The 18,732-nt window shown below is 35.7% G+C and overlaps 2 protein-coding genes across 2 annotated transcripts; both read right to left on the bottom strand.

Annotated features, from left to right (window-relative positions):
* Positions 1-426: 426 nt before the first annotated feature.
* LOC135839098 (uncharacterized protein K02A2.6-like) lies at positions 427-7,936 on the bottom strand. Its single transcript, XM_065354973.1, has 6 exons — positions 7,537-7,936; positions 3,280-4,408; positions 2,412-3,203; positions 1,349-1,622; positions 1,196-1,212; positions 427-667 (listed from the first exon to the last, which is right to left on the bottom strand). The coding sequence occupies exons 1-6, from the start codon at positions 7,934-7,936 to the stop codon at positions 427-429; spliced, it is 2,853 nt and encodes a 950-aa protein (XP_065211045.1).
* An 8,491-nt stretch (positions 7,937-16,427) lies between these two features.
* On the bottom strand, positions 16,428-18,056 carry LOC135840833 (uncharacterized). The gene is made up of 6 exons (XM_065357554.1): positions 17,980-18,056; positions 17,639-17,891; positions 17,275-17,558; positions 16,935-17,168; positions 16,622-16,846; positions 16,428-16,544 (listed from the first exon to the last, which is right to left on the bottom strand). Exons 1-6 carry the CDS (start codon positions 18,013-18,015, stop codon positions 16,428-16,430), a joined length of 1,149 nt encoding a protein of 382 aa, XP_065213626.1. The 5' UTR covers positions 18,016-18,056.
* Positions 18,057-18,732: the final 676 nt, after the last annotated feature.

Below are 18,732 nucleotides of genomic sequence, written 5' to 3'. Positions count from 1 at the left end.
TTCAAGCTTTGGAAAAAAAAGTGCGTCGTCTTAAGACAGGGTCCCCAACAGTACCTAAGTACCTGTGTTTTGATTAATTTTCATGGTTTTCAACTCGATCAATTGGGATTGGGATTGGGAATGGTGGGCGGTATTTTTTATGGTGTTTGACACCAACGTATCAATTTCAGAATTCAACTTCACATTTTTAAATACGTTTTTTATAACATTTTATTCAAACTTATTTACATTTTAACACTTCGATAACGTGTATATAATTAATTCTAATTTTTACCTAATTGATTATTTGGCTTTCTATTAAAGCGCTATCTACCAATACGATATCACTCTCCTCTTTGAGAATTTTTGATTATTAACAATTAAAAAAAATCAAAATTTAACTCTATCGATTAAACATATAATAAAATTCAAAAAAATGAAAAAAAATTATAAATCCAATCGAGTAGGCCGTTTAACGTTGCGGCTGGATCGCCGTAAGGGTATTTGTTCTGGTGCCTGAGCTGTTGGCTCCGGTGACACATTCAAAGCTGGAGCAGAGGGTGCCAAGTCCAACAAATTATCGTCGTCGTCGTCTTGGTTATCTCTCTCCTCTTCTTCCGGTGAAATTTTCTCCACTTCGGGTATAGGTCGCAAACGAATTTGCAGTGTTGGCGTACCGTAATGGTAACTGTAACAAAAAACGAAAATAACGAATTTTTTTTGTTACAGGTAACGGGACTGTAACAAAAACGTTATTTTGATCATGTGATGTTGTGTAACTGAAACGTAACGTAACGATAAACGGAAAAATTTTGTTACCTTTTTTGTTATTTTTTTAGTTACAAATTACAAAAGAGACCCTTAAAAAAACTCTGATTTGTGAATAATTTTAGGTGTAGCTATGAAAATTTGAAGTGAAGTCAAAAAAATGAGTTTTCAGTGTTTTCATTTGTCTGATTTTGAGTGCTGTCCGCTGTAACACTATATTTTTCATTTTTTCGTTACACTGGTATTTGAACCTTCTTGTAACGTTATTTTCGTTATTTTTCGTCACATTTTTTCCGCCACAAATGCATTTTACATCAAAATATACGTTGAAAAAACACTTCTGTAACGAAAAAATTGTAACGGAAATAACGAAAATAATGTAACGAAAAAATGTAAAAACCGGTGTAACGAAAAATACTGTTACAGCAATTTTTTCATTACAAAATACCATAACAAAAAACGTAACTAGAAAAATATCAATTTTGTAACGTACCGAAATAACGGAACGAAAAAAAATATCGTTATGGCCAACACTGCGAATTTGGTCAATGTGTCTTCGAACGATATCATTCGAATTGATAAGTTTACACTGCCAATTTACTGGACCTTCTCGTTTTATAACGAATCCTGGTTCCCAACGATCAGGATTGTACATTCGAAGTAGTACATTATCTCCAGGTTGTAGGCTGGATAAGCGATAGTCACGATCGATTTTCAAATTGTTGTGCTGCTTATCTTGAACGTCATTGTGGATAGAAACTTTAACTAAATTGATTCTCGAATGAATGCTTCGTTTCAGCAACAATTGAGCAGGACTAACTCCGGTAGTAGTATGAGGCGTTCTTCGGTAGCTGAGCAGGAATCTAGCAACAAATCTTCAAACGAACCGGGTATATTATCCGAACGAATACCATCTTTGATGATTTTCATGTAACATTCACACTGCCCATTTGAGCTCGGATGATATGGTGCAATTCGCTTATGTTGAATTCCGTTCCGTTTAGTGAAATACTCGAATTCCTTGGATGTGAATGGGGGACCATTATCACTTACGAGCAGGGGTGCTAACCTTAATTATTTTAATTCCGATTACGGTTTCACTCCAATTTTTCCTTGAAATTTTTCGATTTTCGGTTTGGTTTTGAAATTCAAAATTTTGGTTTTCAGTTTCAGTTTTGATCTTATATACAAAAATTTCAGTTTCAGTTTCGGTTTTCGGTTTTTTTCGGTTTTACATATATTTTTTTAATTTCTTCAAAATTTCTCAATCTCAGAAAACAAACTGCAGTAATGTCATAATAATTCTAAAAAAAGTATATCTATATATTTTTCAAGAATACTAATTAGTAAATTTACCAATTTTCCTGGATTTTGAGTCTCAAAAGTCAAAAATGTGAAAAAATCCTCCCAAAAAAATTGAAAAAACTGAAAAAACCCAAACTGAAAACCGAAAAAAACCGAAATAAATTGTATTGGTTTAGGTTTCGGTTTCACTCACTCTGCTTCATTATTAATGTTATGGTTTTTTACGGTTTTTAAAAAACCTATGAAATTTCGGTTTTTGTTTTCAGTTAGGGTTTGAAAATGGCTAAAATTATGGTTCTTGTTTGGGTTTCAGTTATGGTTTTCGGTTTTTTGCGGTTATGGTTAGCACCCCTGCTCACGAGTGTCTTCGGTAAGCCAAATCTCGAAAAAATTTGCCGCAGCTTACTAATTGTAATATCAGCAGACGTTGATGAAACTTTCTCAACTTCGACCCATTTACTGTATGAGTCAACAACTGCGAGAAATTTGGTACCTTCAAGTTCTCCGAAGTCAATATGGATTCGCACCCATGGTACTGATCCATACTCCCAATGATGAGCCGTTTTTTGGGATTCAGAAGCTTTTTTTGACTGGTTTCACAAGCTTTCACTAAATTTTCGATATCACTATTGATTGTCTGCCAATAAACAAATTCTCTTGCAAGTGATTTCATTCGTTGAATACCAAAATGACCACTGTGCAATTCTTGAAGAACTTTTGACTGCAATTTTGTTGGAATGATCGTTCTTGTACCTTTGACTAAACATCCTCTAATAATGTTGATTTGATTTTCAACATGGGAAAATGATGTATTTTTCAATGAAGCGCCAATTTGAACTTTCTTAAAAATAGGTCTGAGTTCTTCATCGTTGATCGTTTCTTTTTGAATCTCGTTCACTGTTACCGGCAAATTATTCATAGATTCGATGAAATGAATATCGAAAATATCTTCGTCACGTTCGTCGACTGTATCAGGCGCAGATAACGGAAATCTGGAACAGAAGTCGGCGTTGGCATTCGCTTTTGAATGACGATAACGAATATCATAGTTGAAACCAGAGATAAACAAATCATAATGTAACATTCTGGTTGCTGATAACGCAGGTAACGTTTTTGACGGATGTAAAATTTGCGTCAATGGTTGATGATCACTGATCAGTTACGATGGTAAATTTACGACCGTAGCAGTAATTGAAAAATTTGTGAAGAGACCAGTATATGGCTAACACTTCCTTGTCTATTTGACTGTAGCCTTTTTCTGCTTTAGATAACGTTCGCGATGCAAACATGATCGGTTTCTCCTCACCGTCAATAATGTGAGACATGACTGCTCCTAAACCATACGATGATGCGTCGGATGAGATGACCAATGGTAAATCCGGATTGTATGGCGTTAAAAAACGATCGCTGGAAATTTCTTTCTTTATAATTTTCAGCGTTTTTTCACACTCAGCTGACCAATGAAACGACTTATTTTTCTGCGTCAATTCGTTCAGCGGTTGCATAATCGTAGACAGGTTCGGAAAAAATTTTCCATAGTACTTGATTAAACCAATGAGACTCTGTAATTCGTCTATATTTTTCGGAGCGACTGCCTTCATAATAGTTTCGATGCCTTCTTTAGTTTTATGAATACCATCAGCATCTAAACGAAAACCCAAGTATTTGATACTCGTTTTTAAAAACTGACATTTTGCACGATTCAATTTAATTCCGTTTTCGCGACATATTTGTAGAGCTAATCTCAAACGTTTCAAAACTTCTTTGATAGTTTTACCTTGAATTTTGAGATCGTCAAAAAATATTGCAAACCCTTTGAGATGAGCGAACAATAAATCCAAGTCTTCTTGCCAGAAATTCGGTGCTGGTTTTATACCAAACATTAACCGTAGAACTTCGAAAAAACCAATATGGGTACTCAAAGTTTGAAGTTTAGCAGACGCAGCATTCACCAATTTATGAAAATATGCTCTTTGTATATCTAATTTACATAAATACTTGCCACCGCTCATTTTAGCGTGAATATCTTCTTGTTTCGGAATTGGCCATTTGTGCTCTGCTAGATGTTTATTCACAGTTAATTTGTAATTACCGCAAATACGAATATCGCCGTTTTTTACTACAGGTACTATTGGTGTACCCCATTCAGGATGTTGTACTCGGCGAACATGACCTTTAGCTTCCATCGATTTGAGTTCTTTTTCGACAGGATCGCGGAGCGCATAAGGTAGAGGTGCAGGTTTTAAACAAACAGGAGTTACGTTGTCGTTTACTAACTGTAGATTCGCTGGTGGACTTTTTAACTCGCCGCATGAAGTATCGAAAACGTCTGAATATTCAGCTAATATTTGAGGAGCTGAGAATCAAAACTCACATTTGCCAAAAAAAAAAAAAAACGTTTTATGGCAGATTTGGATATACCGTTTTACACTCTATAATGTGACATATTCGGTTTTTTTGGATCAAAGTCATTTTGGTGTGAAATTCACTTTCAAAACCAAGGGTTAGAATCAAAACTTAGTTTTGTTTGCAAAATTCCATAGGGAAAAGTTTGATAACAAGCTGAATTTTGGTACACGGGGGTTTTCTGATACGCTGAACACGAATTTGGGGTGTCCAGGTGAATCCGGTGTACGCTTCCCCTTTTTTTGTGGACCTTAGCCCCCAAATTTGTTTTTTTGTGTTTAAGTCCGAAAATATGCAATTTTATGCAAAATTTATGTTTTTTGGGTCGCAGAATACGAATTTGACAATATTTTTTTTGTAGGGGTGGGGGATGAGAGGGTGAGGGGGCGAGAAATTCAAAATTTGACTATAATGATGTGTGATATGTTGAAATGTGTGTTTTTGAGGGTGTAGATCACAAATTTTACAATATTTTTTTCGTAGGGGTCAATGGTGGGGGCTGAGGGGTGAAAATGGTTGAAAATTCAAAATTTGACTATAATGATGTGTGATATGTCGAAATGTATGTTTTCGAGATTGTAGATCGCGAATTTGACAATATTTCTTTCGTAAGGGTTAGGGTAAATGTGCCTAAGTTTGCGCGCTTCCTAAGATTGCGCAGTAACGATTTCTCAGAACCAGTGAGTGTAACAACATTGATACCGCCTTTACTTGAAAGAAGAATCAAAATGACCATACTTCACGTTTTTTGGTGATGGTAGCACCAAGTGTCGCGAAATGACAAGCGAAAAACTTTTTTCTCAAATTTTTTTATAACTTTTCCAATAAAAGTCTCACGTGACAATTTTTATGGAAATGGCAGCAGAGATCTAAATAAGCTATATTTAGATTCGTCATTGTCTGGGGATTATAACAAGCACAATATATTTAAAGTATTTTCTGCTTTAATTAGGTTTCAATTTTTCAATTTTTTAAAAAAACACCCCTGTGCCTAAGATTGCGATTTTTATTTTTTGCTACTTTTCTAGACTAATAATGATATGTACTTTTCGAAATTTTTATTAAGAATTCAATTTATTTGAATGAAATGACAGCTTCTATGTGTATCGAGTTTACTCCTTGTCAAAAGCTAGAGAGAAATGGGTGTAATGCTGGAAATACCATATGAGCGCATTTCCAGTGTGGTTCACTCAGAAGTTTCAAATGCACGTTCATGTGAGACATTTTGTTTGCTTTCATCATAAATTAAACAATATTGACGAATTTCTATGTTTTTCACTGGTGCACAATCTTGGGAAGGTGAATGCGCAATCTTAGGAAGGCATATTCCTAAGTTTGCGCATTTGACTTTTTTTAGTTTTTGGTCAAAATATCAAAAACTAAATCGATTAAAAATTTTATTTCTGGCGCAAATCATAGCCAAATGTTTGAAGAACCTTCTGTACAAATTTCAATATTCTAGCTCCTTTTCATAAAAAGTAGTGACTGTTTGAAAATTAGGTGCGCAAACTTAGGCACATTTGCCCTAATGGTGGGGGATGAAGAGGGTGAAAAATTCAAAATTTGACCATAATGATGTGTGATATGTCGAAATGTATGTTTTTGAAGGTGTAGATCACGAATTTGACAATATTTTTTTCGTAGGGGTGAATTGTGGGGGATGAAGGGGGTGAAAACGGTGAAAAATTGACCATAATGATGTGTGATATGTCAAAATGTATGTTTTTGAAGGTGTAGAAAAGGTGAAGGGTGGGGGATGGAGAATTTTCTATTGGAGAGCCGTCAAAGTCTCTGGAAGAAAAAATTTGTAACATTTAAACAAAATTCACCATGATTTTTCACTATAATTGACTGTTGTGGTCGCCGGGGCATTCGGGGGCAAAAATGGCAAATGACATCTTGAAATACACTATCTTAAGTACTAGCCCCTGGGATTTCCCGTGCATCTACGTGCAAAAATTTGTTCTATTCCTATTTATGTAGCAGAGTAGGCAAAAACGGAGTTTTAACGTAAATTAAACCTCTATAATGACTTTATAACAACTAAAATCGAGTAAATTGTTGAAAATTACTCACTTTCAGTTGAATTATTCATACTTGGTACATTTCGACATATCACACATCATTATAGTCAAATTTTGAATTGTTCACCGTCTTCACCCCCTTCATCCCCCACAATTCACCCCTACGAAAAAAAATATTGTCAAATTTGTGATCTACACCCTCAAAAACATACATTTCGACATATCACACATCATTATGGTCAAATTTTGAATTTTTCACCCCCTTCATCCCCCACCATTAACCCCTACGAAAAAAATATTGTCAAATTCGTGATCTACACCCTCAAAAACATACATTTCGACGTATCACACATCATTATGGTCAAATTTTGAATTTTTAACCATTTTTACCCCTCAGCCCCCACCATTGACCCCTACGAAAAAAATATTGTCAAATTCGTGATCTACACCCTCAAAAACATACATTTCGACATATCACACATCATTATAGTCAAATTTTGAAATGCTCGCCCCCCCTCACCCCCTCACCCCCCAACCCCTACAAAAAAAATATTGTCAAATTCGTATTCTGCGACCCAATAAACATAAATTTTGCATAAAATTGCATATTTTCGGACTTAAACGCAAAAAAACCAATTTGGGGGCTCAACGTACACAAAAAAGGGGGAAGCGTACATCGGATTCACCTGGACACTCCAAATTCGTGTTCAGCGTATCAAAAAAACCCCGAGTACCAAAATTCAGCTTGTTATCAAACTTTTCCCTATCGTCGTAATTAAAACAGTGAAAAAAAATTTGATCGCAAATCTTGGAGTCAAAACTCACATTTGCCATTCTTTGTCTGGATATTAAAGCAGAAGGGAGCTAGGTGAAAATCAGCCAACACACGGAATCGTGTGCTAGTAGCGCTATCTAATGATTCATTTTGGTATTATAAGTTTTTTCAACTGGCAACACTACTAACTCAGTTATTCGCATTTTTTCTCAAAATCGTTTATGGTGGCAAATGTGAGTTTTGATTCTCAGCTCCTCATTTCTTCAAGTTCAAGTTGACCTGAAGGATCGTTATCTTTGTTGAGCGTAGTCGTGACCAAATTGTTGATATGGATCAAATTTCCTTTAATTAGACCAAATGAAGTAAGCCAATCTCGCCCAATGACCGTATCAGCTGTTTGGGTATCAGGTATGTATAATTTACCGCGAGATTTTACACCATTATATTCGATATCTAAGGTAACATACCCTAGTGGTGAACTTTCTTCTTTGAAATACAAACGAAGCGAACAATCAGCTGGTTCAAGCTTCATATTACCGAATTTTCGGCGAAATTCTTCCAAACACATAGCTGAAATTTCAGCTCTGGTATCTACTTCCATCAGAATCGTAGTATTGTTTACATTAACGTTGATAAGGAGCTTATTTTTCGCGTTGCTCGAGGTATTTACCTGATACATATCACCAGTGTTGTCATAACGAAATTTTTTTTTCGTTACGTTATATTGTTTCGTTTCAGATTCAATGAAATTTTCGTTACATTATTTTTCCGTTATTTCGTTGCACAGATAATTCCGTTACATTATGTTTTTTGTTTAACGTTATTACATCATTTTGTTTTTCCGTTATTTCGTTATTTCGTTTCGTTTTTCGTTATAGCACAGAAATGCCCAAATTGGGGGTTTCTCTGAAAAAAAAAGTAAAAACTGAAAAAAGTACAAAGTACTTCTATTTTTCAGGGTGTCTAACAAAATTATTTAAAAATGAAAAAATAGGACTTTAGTACAACTTTCAGGCTTCAGGAAATCATTTTCGAACACTTATGAAATTTTTTGAAGAAGGGGGGGGTGTTGCAATTTATGTTCAAGTTCTTAGCCAAATTTTTGCAAAAAATGTGAAATTTCAAATTTTATTCCAGTTTTTCAATTTTAACAAGAAAAAAACAAAACATGAAGTTATTAGAGATGAATTTTTAAAAATTAATGTTCAATTTTAAAATTGATGAATGAATATCACATCATGTTTGCTTAAAATCAAATTTAAGTCGAATTCTTCAATTTCAATTGCAAATATTTCATATTACTATTACCTAGCTTTAAAATTTTGAAATTTGAATAGTCTTTTTTTGTTGAAAAATTGAAAATGGAAAAAGAAAGGCAAATAGGACTGAGTAAAGCGAGGACAGAAGCTCTCAAAAATTAGTATTCCAGGAGGCATAAAAGCAATAGAATTTGAATGATTTTTTTTTTGAAAAATCCAAAATGAAAAGAGAAAAGCAAACAAGCCCGAGCGAACTGAGTGCAAAAGCTCTCAAAAATCAGTATTTTGAGAGGCATAAAAACGACGTTTTTTTGTGTGATCAGTTACTTATAAAAAGTTTATTATTTTGCTTCAAAATTTTAAAATTTGAATGATGATTATTTTTTTTTAAATTCGGACTCAAAAAGGAAAAGCAAACAAGCCCAAATGAAGCGAGGCCAAAAGCTTTCAAAATTCAAAGTTTCAAAAATTTAATAATATTTTGACTTTTGAGAAGTAAAAAAAAAAGGTTTCTTTATGAAGGGAGGAGTTTATTTTTCTGATTCAAACTCAAACTTTAAACATTTCTTGAATAATGTATAAACAATAAGTTTTTAATGAGGGAAAAGAAGAGCAAATAGCCTGAGAAAAGCGAGGGCAAAAACCAACTTTTTCAATTTTTCATTGATTACTTAATGATTTTTTAATCATTTTGCCCAAAAAATTGAAGAAAAAAAGCAAAAAAAACGAAAAAAAAACTGAAAAAATAACGGAATTTTTTCCATTTTCCGTTTCGTTATAGCATTAAGATTTTTTGTAACGTTATAATTTCGTTACGGTTTCTTCTGCAACAAATTTCGTTTTCGTTTATCGTTACGTTATTATAACGGAAAAAATTCCAGTTTTTTCAGTTTTTTCGTTTTTTCGTTACGTTATGAATAACGTTATGACAACACTGCATATCACGTTCGTCTCTAATAGCATCATTATCACGTTTATCAACAGATTTCACTGATTTTTTCCGATCTTCTGTTGAATTTGTCGATTTTGTTTTACACATATTCGCTAAATGTCCGATTTTTTTGCACTTATCACAGGTTGCAGATTTGTACTTACAGTCCGCACCGGAATGATTTTTATAGCCGCATCGATAACATTTAGATTTCGGTTTGTGTTCTTCGGTTTGTGAATCACTTCTCGAATTTGAAGATTTATTCTTCATAATCTTACCAATTTTAGCAGATTGATGATTATTTGAAACATTTCTACACCATGTGAGCTTTCGAATACATTCGCTTGTTTCAACGCACCATCGGTTGTCAGAGTGGCATCTTGCAACAGTTTTTCACGTATTTCCGAGTCGTTTATGCCGCAAATAAATTGAGTACGGAGGTGTGTTTCGATCGTCGATTTACTGCAGTGTGGACATTTGAAATCACACTTACCCGCAGCTTGCCGTAGTCTGCCAAGAAAATCGCTTAAACTTTCGTTTTCTTTCTGGGTAAACTTCGTAAAGGCTATAGGTGGATAAGTATGGTGAATTTGCCCCCCGAGAGCTTCAGGGTTGATATTTGCATGGAAGGTTGGTACCCTTGAGCACCTTCCGTCACGAAAGTTTCAGACCCCCGGACCCCCCCCCCCCGTTTTTGAGAAACCCCCCCTTTTCTAAAATTACAATAACAATTTTTTTCTCAGCCCCATGTGAACCGATTTTTTTAATTTTTTGGTATGTTGTAAACATCCATAAGAGGCATCCTCACAAAAAATTTCAACCCCCTCCCCCCATATTTTCCCCTCAAAATGGCGTTTTTTAGTTTTGTTTGCCCGTTTTAGCAATGATCATGATTCGGCACAAAAATGCGAATAGCATTTTTAAATGTATTTTTGACTCCTACAAAACATATATTTTTTTCAAAAAAAATTTTTTGGTGGGCCGTGGTCAAAAATTGAAAAAATCATCAGAGGGGGTTAAAAATGGATTCTGGTGTAAATCATTGTATTTGGTAAACAAGGTGTCGTTTCCATATGAATCGAACCCCCCGAACACGAATATGACGCCCAATCTTATGCTACCCTCATCCACACCCCTCCAGCGCCTCTGCCCCCTTCTCAATTTTTACTATACCAAAAGTTCAGCTATTTTCGTAATATTGGTGTCGTTTCCAAATGAATCGAACCCCCCGAACACGAATATGACGTCCAATTTTACGCTACCCTCATCCACACCCCTCCAGTGCCTTAGCCCCCACCTCAATTCCTACTATATTAAATATTGAGCTATTTTCATAATGTTGGTATCGTTTCCATATGAATCGAACCCTCCGAACACAAATATGAATTCCAATTTTTTGCTACCCTCATCCACACCCCTCCCCAGTGCGTCTGCCCCCAACTCAATTTTCACTATATTGAAAGTTCAGATATTTTCGTAATGTTGGTATTGGTTCCATATGAGTCGAACACTCCGAACACGAATATGACGTCCAATTTTATGCTACTCTCATCCACACCCCTCGAGTGCCTCTGCCCCAACTCAATTTTCACTATATATTGAAAGTTCAGATATTTTCAAAATGTTGGTGTCGTTTCCATATGAATCTAACACCCCTAATACGAATATGAAGTCCAATTTTATGCTAACCTCAACCACATTCCTATACAGTGCATCCGCCCCCACCTAAACCATAAATGTTTTCACCAACTCTGATCAATCTTCTACAAATAATTACTCGGGTTGTTATTACTTTTAAAAGTATGTTTCGCGAAGGTTGAAAACTCGTAAAACAATGACCATCGCAAGGTTCAAACTTTAACATTCAAGTTTCGAGGTTTCCATTCGTGCTAAAATGACACCCAGCATTATGAAAATCGGTTTAGCATTTCAAATAATAAAAATCGTCGAGCTGGCTGTAGCATGAAAGGCGATGGATGAGAGTAGAGCTAAATTGGACTTCATATTCGTGTTCGGGGTGTTCGACTCATATAGAACCGACACCAACATTATGAAAATATCTGAACTTTCAATATAGTGAAAATTGAGTTGGGGGCAGACGCACTGGGGAGGGGTGTGGATGAGGGTAGCAAAAAATTGGAATTCATATTTGTGTTCGGAGGGTTCGATTCATATGGAAACGATACCAACATTATGAAAATAGCTCAATATTTAATATAGTAGGAATTGACCCAGTTGACCAAATGCTAGCAAATTTTGTGCTAGCGTAAATGGTGCCGGAATTTGAGACACTTTTTTAAAAAAATGCTAGCAAATCAGTTGCGATTAGGTCGCATTAGAGTAGCAGAATTGCGCACAAATAGCTAGCACGTAGCTGGCACAAAGCTAGCAAAAAGCTAGCATTTTGTTGGCACTTTGCTCTGCATTCTGCTACGTACATGCAACTAAATCGCGACTGATTTGCTAGCAATTTTTGCAAAAAGTGTCTCATATTCCGGCACCATTTACGCTAGCGCAAATTATGCTAGCAAGAAGCTAGCATTTTGCTAGCGTAGAAAAACTTTGATCAGTAAAGTAATTACTATTAATTAATTTTTAAAAATTCTGGGTGTTTACCTTTAACAGGTGGTAGTTTTCCAGGAAATTCCAAAAATTAGGCGACTGTCCCAGCTCAGAGGTAGCATAACGCTAGCATCTTGGGATAGTATAAGAAGAGTGATGTCACTCTTCTTACTTTTCAACAAGATACCACCTTGAGCTTATATTCAACTTGATGACACACTTTATCTAAGAGTAGCAAACTATACCATGAGAGAGATCGACGCTAGCAATTCGCTAGCATTATGCTAGCGCTTATGTTGAAAAATCTCTTTATTAAATAAAAAATGAAGTTTTTTTTTTAAATAGAAAAATTGTCAAAATTTAAAATTTGAAAATGAAGTATCAAACAAACCATGAAAAGGAAAAATTTCAAAATTTTTGAACAACATTTTAGTCCACGGCAATGGGAGTAATTGCACCCCCTGCCGATCCTCCGGGACAACTTTTTCCTCAAAGGGGACATCCTAAGGAACATTTTAAAGCAAACTTGCTGAAAAAAAAATTGGCCTTACTTACAAAATGGCGGCAATTTTGATTGAAAGGTCAGCCGAAATCGCAGAATTCGCGTTTCAACATAGGACGTGCACGAAATTTTTCAAACCTTACAAACGTAGATCGAAAGATCATGCAAAAATTCATCACCTGTCAAAATTTCAAGTGGTAAAGTACCTTTTTCGATTTTCGGTGAATTTTCAAAAATCAAATTTTGGCCAAAATGTGAGAAAAAATCAAAATTTTACCAAATTGACCAAGAAACCTGACATTTGGGATATACCCTATTTTCGACATGCCAAATCGATGGGAAACGGTTTCAACTTGTTTTGAGCAGTTCTGTATCCTCCAGCAGATTTTTGAAACTCAAATTGAAGTTGTAAAGCTCAAATTTATTCTGAAAACTAATTTCAATACGCTACGAAGTACTGCAGGTGAATTTCAAGTCGTTTTGGAGCCTCCAGCAGATTTTTGAAACTTTAAATTTTCACAAAATTTCATCAAACTGAGATGGAGAGTCGAAATTCATTCTGCAAACTAATTTTAATACGCTACGAAGTCGACTGCTTGTGGATTTCAAGTCGTTTTGGAGCCTCCAGCGAATTTTCGAAGGTTGTATGGCGTTTTTTGGAAAATTGGAATTTCCTAAAAGTAGCTGGAAGCTTCAAAACCATTTGAAACCTGCGAAGTAAATTTCAGCTTGCCAACTCCAATTGATTAATTAATGTTGTGGGAATTTCAAGTTTCAAAAGCCTACTGGAGGCTCTAAAATGACTTGAACCCACCTGAAGTCGTCTTCAGAGGGTGTTAAAATTGGAGTGTAGAGTAAACTACAGCTTTCCATGTCCATTTGATGAAATTTTGTTGTCCCCTTTAAGAAAAAAGTTGCCCCGGAAGATCGGCGGGGGGGGGGGGGGTGCAATTACTCCTATTGTCATATGCAGGAATATTTTTAATGATTTTTGTATGCGCGCTGAGGGATGGAAAAGATACTTGCTCGCATTTGCTACAATAAATAACGCAGAAAAAGGTTTATTGGTGAGAAATGCGTAAGATCTGGTAGCACGTTCCTATCATTTGACTATAAAGAAAACGCCAAGTCACCAGATGCAGAAACTAGAGATATGCTTACATTTTTCTAGAGCCAGATGGCTAAGTAAATGCTAGCTCAGAGATGCAAGAATATTACCTGAAGTTTCCTATCATAAAACTGTGAGCAGGTACATATTAGTCAGTGATACGCTGGCATTAAGCGAGCAGGTATAGATTGAGGCAAAAGCTAGCTGAGATATGCGAGAATATTGCTTGAACTTTCTTGGCATAGAATTGCAAGCAAGTATCAGAGTCCTGCACGGTATAGTTAAAAGTTATCTGCGTTAGTCGCGTGTCGTGTGCGGTAAGCTACCAAATATAACTCATCCAAAAGCAGTTATATTAGCGTTAGCCTATGCGGATAATTTTGTAGTTAAAATGACTAAACTACCTGCGATTATACCGCGCTCTTATCGGAAATGTAATGTTCGATTCTGTCTTATCTGTTTGATGAGTCACCAAAATGTATTGTTGAGACACCAGAGAACCGAATGCGGTTAACGTATGGTTATTAACCTAACTTACCGCTGGTTGCGCGCGCCGACAAAAGTAACTGCAGTTTGTAACCTGTAGTTAAATTAGCCGATAGCTCCGGCGGTTATCCGGCTATTTTAACTTAACCGTGCAGTACTCTGGCAAGTATCCATCAGTGATACGCTAGCATCAGGCAAGCATGTATGAAGTGAAGTAAAAGCTAGCTGAGATATGCGAGAATATTGCTTGAACTGTCCTAGCATAGAATTGCGAGCAAGTATCCGCTAGTAATACGCTAGCATAAGGCGAGCAAGTTAAAGTGAAGTAAAAGCTAGCTGAGAGTCGCTGGAAAACAGCTCGAAAATTGCTAGAATTGAATTTGCTAGCGAAAAACTGCAAGAAAATCGCTTACTTTTAGCGAGATAATTATTGCTGGCCACAAAAAGCGAGTAAATTGCTAGCAACTTATCAAAACGCGAATAAAACGCTAGCTTTTTGCTAGCATGTGGTCAACTGGGGAGGTGGGGGCTAAGGCACTGGAGGGGTGTGGATGAGGGTAGCGTAAAATTGGACGTCATATTCGTGTTCGGGGGGTTCGATTCATTTGGAAACGACACCAATATTACGAAAATAGCTGAACTTTTGGTATAGTAAAAATTGAGAAGGGGGCAGAGGCGCTGGAGGGGTGTGGATGAGGGTAGCATAAGATTGGGCGTCATATTCGTGTTCGGGGGGTTCGATTCATATGGAAACGACACCTTGTTTACCAAATACAATGATTTACACCAGAATCCATTTTTAACCCCCTCTGATGATTTTTTCAATTTTTGACCACGGCCCACCAAAAAATTTTTTTTGAAAAAAATATATGTTTTGTAGGAGTCAAAAATACATTTAAAAATGCTATTCGCATTTTTGTGCCGAATCATGATCATTGCTAAAACGGGCAAACAAAACTAAAAAACGCCATTTTGAGGGGAAAATATGGGGGGAGGGGGTTGAAATTTTTTGTGAGGATGCCTCTTATGGATGTTTACAACATACCAAAAAATTAAAAAAATCGGTTCACATGGGGCTGAGAAAAAAATTGTTATTGTAATTTTAGAAAAGGGGGGGTTTCTCAAAAACGGGGGGGGTCCAGGGGTCTGAAACTTTCGTGACGGAAGGTGCTCAAGGGTACCAACCTTCCATGCAAATATCAACCCTGAAGCTCTCGGGGGCAAATTCACCATACTTATCCACCTATAGCCTTTATATTGTTCCGCAACATGATTCGGCTGAGGTTCTAGATGAGCTTGTAAATCCTTAGTTAAGTCGTCATAGGTTTTATCCTTCGGTAAACTTGGTTGAACCAAAGTTTTCAATAAGGAGTAATGCTTCGGTGATAACGAGTTGATAAATACCTTGGCTTTATCTGTTTCTGGAATTGCTCGATAAGAGATGTGGTTTTCTAACCTTTCCAAAAACGAAGAAAATGATTCGTCTGCTTCTTTATAGGGTTGAAACGGCAGTGCTGGTGACTGGTTTTCTGTTTGAGGCCGTCTTCCGGTACTTGCTGTTGCCAAAGTTTCGATACTCGCTAAAAGCCGTGCCACTGCAGCCGCATCAAGTTGAGCCATTCTCGTCGCCAAATATGGTGTTTGACACCAACGTATTAATTTCAGAATTCAACTTCACATTTTTAAATAGGTACGTTTTTTATAACATTTTATTCAAACTTATTTACATTTTAACACTTCGATAACGTGTATATAATTAATTCTAATTTTTACCTAATTGATTATTTGGCTTTCTATTAAAGCGCTATCTACCAATAGGATATTTTTATGAGGTTCTTTTTCAATCATAACTAATTGGAACCATTTACATTGTGAGTCATTTTTGACAAAAACAACAAACAAAGAGGGAAATCTTTTTTTTTGCAATAGGTACTCACTCGCTTTTTTCAAATCCACCAATTTTGAAATTTTATAAATAATTTTTTGTGAGAAAAAATACCTATGTATTTGTTTTTAATAGAGCGTTGTACTTTTTTTTCAATCGATTTTCTCACAAAAATTACTATTGCACCCATACTTACTGACTAACTGTTTATTGAAAATCAAAATATTTCAATTGCAATGTATTAAAACTCACTCTTCATTTATCCTTACCAGAGACAATTAATGTCAACTTTTTTTCTCAATATCAAAATCAATAGACAAACGCTAATTTATAGCAGATGAAAATAAATAATATTTTACATAATATGAAAATAACATCGTTTATTTGTACATTATTCAACGAATCATTTATCTACATACAAATAGTTTACTTCTCAATCATACCATAATAGTGTACAGAATATCGCCATTTATTTTCTTCGAAACTTCATAACTGCTTAAAAATTTCTGATAATTTTCTTCTTCATAAACAAACACTTCACTCGTGACAGAAATCTAAAAATAAGTAAAATTTTAGGAAATCTGCTTTTCGTCTCATTTTAAGAGCATTTTAAATTGTTTTCAAAACTTACCCGCAATGGTTTATTTTCGTTTGGATTTTGTAGCAAAAAGATAGTATTTTTGATGAATTCGTCATTGTATTCATATTTGGAAATCATTTCTAATCCAAACTGAATGGATTCAAGTATTTTTAAAATACTGAAAATATTAATGGATGGGTAATTTTGACTGTACAAATAATCTGATATTTTTTGAGGTAATGGTTTATTCACTCCTAGTAAAGTATCCAAACGGATCTGAAAAATTAATAATTATGGATAGATATTAATATACGATAGGCCTAAAAAAACGTTGGTAGATACCTAATAATAAATAAATTCTTACTTCGGGGTTAATATTAAATAACTCAGCGATTAAATTATTTTCAAATTGACTCGAATCCATTGGGCCAAGACTTCTTATACGATCCTTCCAAGTGAGTGGATTACCTTCCAAAGTAAATAGTCGATATTTTCTTTTATCCTCATCCAGTAGTTTTATCAATTCGAAAGCTATCGAAGTAGCCCACGTTTCCGATAAGAGAGTAACTCCTGCTTTACTTTGGATGCTATTCAGAGACTGAAAATTCAAAAGAAATTTTGTAAAATAATTTTAATATGATTAGGTGTAGGTACTTTTAGGTACCTTCAGAGAGCTCAGTCGATCTTAGATGAAAAGTGCTTACTTCGTATAACTTTGAAGCTGATTCTTTTATGGAAAATTTACTCGTTCCAGTGTTAGAGCAAAAAGCTGGGCTCATAAGATTTGACAGCAAACTTTGCAATGGCTTAGGGCCAAGAGTGGAAATTATAAAAATTGGGAAGCAGTCCTTTAGACTCGAATATCGAGGCGTTTTTGTAGTAACTTCGACGAATTCCAATTTATCCGATAAATCATCAGCGATTTCCTCCAATATACTAATATCGTGAGGTAAATAATATCTCAACGCTGACTCGGCAGTTTTGTTTTCTGAAAGTTGAAAATCTTAAGTTGAAACATTCTCAATTGAGAAATAGCCGAGTTCTTGAAAATGATTGCACTAATCGAACCTGTATTTTTGAAACGATAAAGAGTAGGCGAATTGCTATTGTCGAATTGCGACAGAACATCGTCGATGAGAGGTAAAACTGCAGATAGTTTATGGGTTGATCTATTGCCATGAAATACAACTGCGGGTGATCCTGCAAATCGTCTTGATTCACATTCTTTAAGACCGCCGGAGAATATACTCACAAGATGAATATTTGGGTTGAGTTTTCGAGTTGCCAAGTCCATATAATGGGCTTTTTTGCCAATTGTTTCCTTCAAACACGATTTTACTACGAATTACCTAGTTTTCGTTTTGTTTTGAAAAGTAGATTGGTAGGTATGAAAAATCTCATCGATTTACCACTGATGCGAAGAATACTGCTTCCAAAGGGGCCATTTTATTAGCATCTTGGACCAGAGCTTCTGCATCTTGAAGGGATTCAGTGGAACGAGTAAATTTTCTATAAAAGAATCAGCTTCAAAGTTATACAAAGTAAGCACTTTTCATCTTCGATCGACCGAAATTTCTGAAAGTAGGTACCTACCTACCCATAATCATATTTTAGTCCAGGAAAATTAGATGAAAAAAAAGGGTCATTGGGAAAAGTGAGGGAGAAAGCTGAATTTTGGTATACTGGTCCATTTTTTTGTGCTGAACACGAATCCGATGAGTCCCCGGTCGTCCCTAGAGTGCGTTCTCCCCCAGAGTGGATCTAAGCCCCCAAAAACTAGTTTTTTGCAATTTTCTCCCCCGCATTGCATTTTAGCGAATAATGAGGTTAGATACAAGAATCTACGTCAAATTTCCGATCTAGTGATATATCAACTTTCCTTCTACCCCCAAGGGGGGGGTGGAACCACAACCATTCAAAAAAGGGGGGTTCCCTGAAAAATACATGAAGGCTATAGGCGCCTAAGAGGGGTGAAATGGTCCCCGAAAGCGTTTAACATGAAAGGTGGGTACCATAGAGAAACCTCCGCGCAAAAAATTTCAGATCCACACCCCCTCCCCTTTTTGCGGAACCCCCCTTTTTTGAAATTTCAGTAACACTTTTCTCAGCCCCATTTCAACCGATTTTGAAAATTTTTCATAACATAAGCAAAATTTGAAATC

The sequence above is a fragment of the Planococcus citri genome, chromosome 3 (assembly GCF_950023065.1).
Source record: "Planococcus citri chromosome 3, ihPlaCitr1.1, whole genome shotgun sequence".
Lineage (NCBI taxonomy): Eukaryota > Metazoa > Arthropoda > Insecta > Hemiptera > Pseudococcidae > Planococcus > Planococcus citri.
This window is presented reverse-complemented; position numbering and strand designations above follow the sequence as displayed.

Bases quoted from the DNA above. Each gene is read 5' to 3' on its own strand.
- LOC135839098 (XM_065354973.1), bottom strand. From the start codon at position 7,936: ATGTATCAGGTAAATACCTCGAGCAACGCGAAAAATAAGCTCCTTATC. The intron at 3,204-3,279 runs GTTAGCCATATA...GTAACTGATCAG, and splicing joins AGTCAAATAGACAAGGAAGT to TGATCATCAACCATTGACGC. The intron at 1,623-2,411 runs GTGAGCAGGGGT...GTTCGTTTGAAG, and splicing joins TTGGCTTACCGAAGACACTC to ATTTGTTGCTAGATTCCTGC.
- LOC135840833 (XM_065357554.1), bottom strand. From the start codon at position 18,015: ATGGCCCCTTTGGAAGCAGTATTCTTCGCATCAGTG. The intron at 17,559-17,638 runs GTTCGATTAGTG...TTCAACTTTCAG, and splicing joins TTATCGTTTCAAAAATACAG to AAAACAAAACTGCCGAGTCA. The intron at 16,847-16,934 runs GTAAGAATTTAT...TTAATTTTTCAG, and splicing joins TATTTAATATTAACCCCGAA to ATCCGTTTGGATACTTTACT.